General features: G+C 32.7%; 1 protein-coding gene across 1 annotated transcript; it reads right to left on the reverse strand.

Annotated features, from left to right (window-relative positions):
- Positions 1 to 1,316: 1,316 nt before the first annotated feature.
- LOC135225353 (leucine-rich repeat-containing protein 15-like) lies at positions 1,317 to 1,916 on the reverse strand. The gene has a single exon (XM_064264687.1). It carries the CDS (start codon positions 1,914 to 1,916, stop codon positions 1,317 to 1,319), a length of 600 nt encoding a protein of 199 aa, XP_064120757.1.
- Positions 1,917 to 6,124: the final 4,208 nt, after the last annotated feature.

The raw sequence follows: 6,124 nt of genomic DNA on the forward strand, positions 1-6,124 counted from the left end.
TGCAATTCTAAATCAAATAGTTCATCTCATTCTGGTGCAATTCTAATCAAATGTTCTATATCATTCTGGTGCAATTCTAAATCAAATAGTTCTATATCAATCTGGTGCAATTCTCATCAAAATAGTTCTATCTCATTCTGGGGCAATTCTAAATCAAACAGTTCTATCTCATTCTGGTGCAATTCTAAATCAAATAGTTCTATCTCATTCTGGTGCAATTCTAAATCAAATAGTTCTATCTCATTCTGGTGCAATTCTAAATCAAACAGTTCTATCTCATTCTGGTACAATTCTAAATCAAATAGTTCTATCTCATTCTGGTGCAATTCTAAATCAAATAGTTCTATCTCATTCTGGTGCAATTCTAAATCAAATAGTTCTATCTCATTCTGGTGCTATTCTTAATCAAACAGTTCTATCTCGTTCTGGTGCAATTCTAAATCAAATAGTTCTATCTCATTCTGGTGCAATTCTAAATCAAATAGTTCTTTTTCATTCTGGTGCAATTCTAAATCAAATAGTTCTATCTCATTCTGGGGTGCAATTCTAAATCAAAATATTTCTATCTCATTCTGGTGGCAATTCTTAATCAAACAGTTCTATCTCATTCTGGTGCAATTCTAAATCAAATAGTTCTTTTTCATTCTGGTGCAATTCTAAATCAAATAGTTCTATCTCATTCTGGTGCAATTCTAAATCAAATAGTTCTATCTCATTCTGGTGCAATTCTAAATCAAATAGTTCTATCTCATTCTGGTGCAATTCTAAATCAAATAGTTCTATCTCATTCTGGTACAATTCTAAATCAAATAGTTCTATCTCATTCTGGTGCAATTCTAAATCAAATAGTTCTATCTCATTCTGGTGCAATTCTAAATCAAATAGTTCTATCTCATTCTGTGCATTCTAAATCAAATAGTTTCTTTTTCATTCTGGTGCAATTCTAAATCAAATAGTTCTATCTCATTCTGGTGCAATTCTAAATCAAATAGTTCTATCTCATTCTGGTGCAATTCTAAATCAAATAGTTCTATCTCATTCTGGTGCAATTCTAAATCAAAACAGTTCTACTCATTCTGGTGCATTCTAAATCAATAGTTCTATCTCATTCTGGTGCAATTCTAAATCAAATAGTTCTATCTCATTCTGGTGCTATTCTAAATCAAATAGTTCTATCTCATTCTGGTGCAATTCTAAATCAAATAGTTCTATATCATTCTGGTGCAATTCTAAATCAAATAGTTCTATATCATTCTGGTGCAATTCTAAATCAAACAGTTCTATCTCATTCTGGTGCAATTCTAAATCAAATAGTTCTAATCAAATAGTTCTATCTCATTCTGGTGCAATTTTAAATCAAATAGTTCTATCTCATTCTGGTGCAATTTTAAATCAAATAGTTCTATCTCATTCTGGTGCAATTTTAAATCAAATAGTTCTATCTCATTCTGGTACAATTTTAAATCAAATTGTTCTATCTCATTCTGGTGCAATTCTAAATCAAAGAGTTCTTTCTCATTCTGGTGCAATTCTAAATCAAATAGTTCTATCTCATTCTGGTGCAATTCTAAATCAAATAGTTCTATCTCATTCTGGTGCAATTCTAAATCAAATAGTTCTATATCACTCTGGTGCAATTCTAAATCAAATAGTTCTATCTCATTCTGGTGCAATTCTAAATCAAATAGTTCTATCTCATTCTGGTGCAATTCTAAATCAAATAGTTCTATCTCATTCTGGTGCAATTCTAAATCAAACAGTTCTATATCATTCTGGTGCAATTCTAAATCAAACAGTTCTATCTCATTCTGGTGCAATTCTAAATCAAACAGTTCTATCTCATTCTGGTGCAATTCTAAATCAAACAGTTCTATCTCATTCTGGTGTAATTCTAAATCAGACGTTCTATATCTCATTCTGGTGCAATACTAAATCAAACGTTCTATCTCATTCTGTGCAATACACTAAATCAATAGTTTCGATCTCATTCTGGTGCAATTCTAAATCAAACAGTTCTATCTCTTCTGGTGCAATACTAAATCAAATAGTTCTATCTCTTCCTGGTGCAATTCTAAATCAACATGTTCTATCTCATTCTGGTGCGAATACTCAATCGCAATAGTTCTGTCTCATTCTGGTGCAATCTAAATCAAACCAGTTCTATCTCATTTGGTGCAAATTCTAAATCAAATAGTTCGTATTCATTCTGGTGCAATTCTACATCAAATAGTTCCGATCTCATTGGTGCAATTCTAAATCAAACAGTTCTATCTCATTCTGGTGCAATCTAAATCAAATAGTTTCTATCTCATTCTGGTGCAATTTCTAAATCAAACAGTTCTATCTCATTCTGGTGAATTCTAAACAAATAGTTCTATCTAAACATTCTGAATTCTAAATAAACAGTTCTATCTCATCTGGTGCAAGATTATAAAGGTAGTTTCTCCTCATTCTGGTGCAAACTAAATCAAACAGTTCTATCTCATTTTCTGCAATTCTAAATCAAACAGTTTTCTATCTCATTCTGGTGCAATTCTAAAATCAGTTCTACTCATTTTGGTGCAAATTCTAAATCAAATATTCTATTCATTCTGGTGCAAAATAGTCTAAGTCAAATAGTTCAATCTCATTCTGGTGCAACAAATTCTAAATCAAATAGTTCTATCTCATTTTGATGCAATCTAAATCAAATAGTTCTATCTCATCTGGTGCAATACTAAATCAAACAGTTCTATCTCATTTCTGGTGCCAACTTCCTAAATCAAATAGTTTTTCTATCTCATTCTGCGGCTGCAATACTAAATCAAATAGTTCGTATCTGCATTCTGGTGGGCCAATTCTAAATCAAAAAAACAGTTCTGTTCTCATTCTGGTGCAATTCTAAATCAAATAGTTCTATCTCATTTCTGGTGCAATTCTAAATAGAAACAAGGTTCTAATCTCATTACATGGTGCAATTCTAAACAAACAAAAGTTCTAATCTCATTTTGGTGCAATTCTACATCAAATAGTTCTATCTCATTCTGGTGCAATATAAACAGTTCTATCTCCATTTGGGCAATTCTAAATCAAATATTCTATCGCATTCTGGTGCAATTCTACATCAAATAGTTCTATCTCATATGGTGCAATTCTAAATCAACTAGTTATATCTATTCTGTGCAATACTAAAATCAAATAGTGCTATCTCATTCTGGTGCAATTCTAAATCAAAACAGTTCGTTCATTCTGTGCAATTCTAGATCAAATAGTCTATCTCATTCTGTGCAATTCTAAATCAAAATAGTTCTATCTCATTCTGGTGCCATTCTAAATCAAACAGTCTAGCTCATTCTGGTGCAATTCTAAATCAAACAGTTCTATATCATTCTGGTGCAATTCTAAATCAAACAGTTCTATCTCATTCTGGTTGCAATTCTAAATCAAACAGTTCTATCTCATTCTGGGTGCAATTCTAAATCAAATAGTTCTATTCATTTCTGTGAATTCTAAATCAAACAGTTTCTATCACTCTGTGCAATACTAAATCAAACAGTTCTATCTCATTCTGGTGTAATTCAAACAGTTCTATCTCATCTGGTGCAATTCTAATCAAATAGTTCTATCTCATTCTGTGCAATTCTAAATCAAAACAGTTCTATCTCATTTTTGGTTGCAATTCTAAATCAAATAGTCTATCTCATTCTGGTGCAATACTAAATCAAAATAGTTCTATCTCATTCTGGTGCAATTCTAAATCAAAATAGTTCTATCTCATTTTGATGCAATTCTAAAACAAATAGTTCTATCAATTCAAATGATGCAATTCTATAAATCAAATAGTTCTATCTCATGGTGCAATTTTAAATCAAGTAGTTCTATCATTCTGGTCAATTTTATCAAGTATCCTATCTCTTTCGGTGCAATTCTAAATCAAATAACTCTATTTTACAGAATTATGTTAGGATAACAAAACTGAGATACAAAAATGATGAGTTGAATTAATCAGACAGTTTTAGATTGAAATACATCACTACAGAGAGGAGGTTGGGAGAATTGAGAACAACACAGACTACACACAGGTAGCTGAGAACAATAAAAGAGTACACAGAGAAGGAATCACTGCTGGAAAAAAAAATACACGACCGGTGTTACACGGCTGCTTCAAAGGGGAACAGAGGGACAGAGACCTCGAAACAGAGAGGAAGGAAAAAGCAATTGTACAGCGGAAGAAGCAAGGAGGAACCCTGAAAAATCAATGCAAGTATCTAGGGAATGGAAAGGTTAAGGTCACTGACCAGAAGCATGAAATTAATTGGTCAAGAAATAAGGGATAACAACGTGACTTAGGATGACCTTGGTTACTGCAATACTACACTTGCTTTCCAGACCAATAACAGGTCGCCTTTACATGGGCCATGTTGTTAGAGGTAAGTTACACATAGAATGAAATACAAAGTCATTTTAACACTTAACAGGTTAAATCATATGCAGATCCAAATATACTCAATAATTTAAAAGAAATCTCGAGCTTGTAAGGCAAAAGTAAAATATATGAAACTGTTCAACTTTTCAAAGACGAGAGAGAGAGAGAGAGAGAGAGAGAGAGAGAGAGAGAGAGGAGAGAGAGAGAGAGAGAGAGAGAGAGAGAGAGAGAGTTAAAAATGACTTGATAGGTTATATCATAGGCAGGTCCAAATATACTCGATAAATTTAAATGAAATCTCGAGCTTAGAAGGCATATGAATAATACAAAAAACTTTTTCAACGTTTGAGAGAGAGAGAGAGAGAGAGAGAGAGAGAGAGAGAGAGAGAGAGAGAATGTACAGATTTCAAAGCGACTCGTGGGGCTCCAATTGTAATGAATGGAAACCAGAACTAACGGGATAAATGACGAAGTCTTTAAACACCCGAAGGCTCCGATCTCAAGGGGCGTCTACTAAAGAGACAGTTCTGAATGAATAGACCTTGAAAAGGTACGGTAAATTACGTGATTTATTTTTTTATATATATATATATGCCACAAAAATTCTAGGACATCCCTAATACCCTCTGAAAACTTTAGACGTCATAAATAGGTCTCTCTCTCTCTCTCTCTCATAATGAAGTGTCTATATATATATATATATATATATATATATATATATATATATATATAGATATATATATATATATATATTATAATCACTTAAGCACGTGATTCATTTATCACACGTATCCACAGGTGAAAAATAAGAGAGACGGGGTAAAGTAGGTCCTGACCGGTTTCGACCTTATTTCCAAAGCCACTGGACGAATATAATATATATATATATTAATAATAATTATATTTTTTTTTAATTAAAAATACATTAATAATATAATAATATATATAATATCTTACAAGTGTGTAATGTTAGTGAAATCACATATCATGTCTTGCTTGGAGACAGGCTGTAAGGGCAGCTTGCTTGAGTGAAGGAATTTGGTACGTCAGCGTTTAACCTAGAGATCGCTTGTCTTGTAGTCAAGTATGTACATTCGTTTGTACGGATGTTACAGGCCTAATAGTCCAAGGCACTTGCGAAAGCCACATTCCTTTTGGTGAGATCAAAGAGGTCAGGTGGTACATGTCAGGTGTCGGGAGAGAAAGCCCCCATCGTAAAGGTATGACATATTTTGTAAGACTTAGAAAACCGTTACCTTTGAAAGAGAGAGAAGTGTGAAATACCTTCTTTTACGTAAATACTTTGAAAAGAGTGATGTGTGAAGTGTATCTCTTATCCATTGTTATCTTTATTACAGATGGGTTATATTCCATGGTACTAGAGACGGGAATCTCTAACCTGACTAATATAATGAACTTATTGACATTTTGGGTCTGGGAGTGAATTCTTAGTCAGGAGGGTAGAATGTTAACTTTCTAGTTTTCTTTATGGGCAGATTTGGGTTTCTTGTCATTATGACTTGTTAATCATTTTGTTCTATTTTATATTCAACTGCTTTGGGTAATAAATAGTATATTTTTATACTTACGAGATCTTAATAGCCTAACGACATGGTTGCAGACAGATGGCACCATTGACAACAGGTAAGGGTTTCCAGTGTGTGTAGCTTTAATAAAAGGGGGGGTAAGATATATATTCAATTCTACCAGGTTAACAAA

The sequence above is a fragment of the Macrobrachium nipponense genome, chromosome 13 (assembly GCF_015104395.2).
Source record: "Macrobrachium nipponense isolate FS-2020 chromosome 13, ASM1510439v2, whole genome shotgun sequence".
Lineage (NCBI taxonomy): Eukaryota > Metazoa > Arthropoda > Malacostraca > Decapoda > Palaemonidae > Macrobrachium > Macrobrachium nipponense.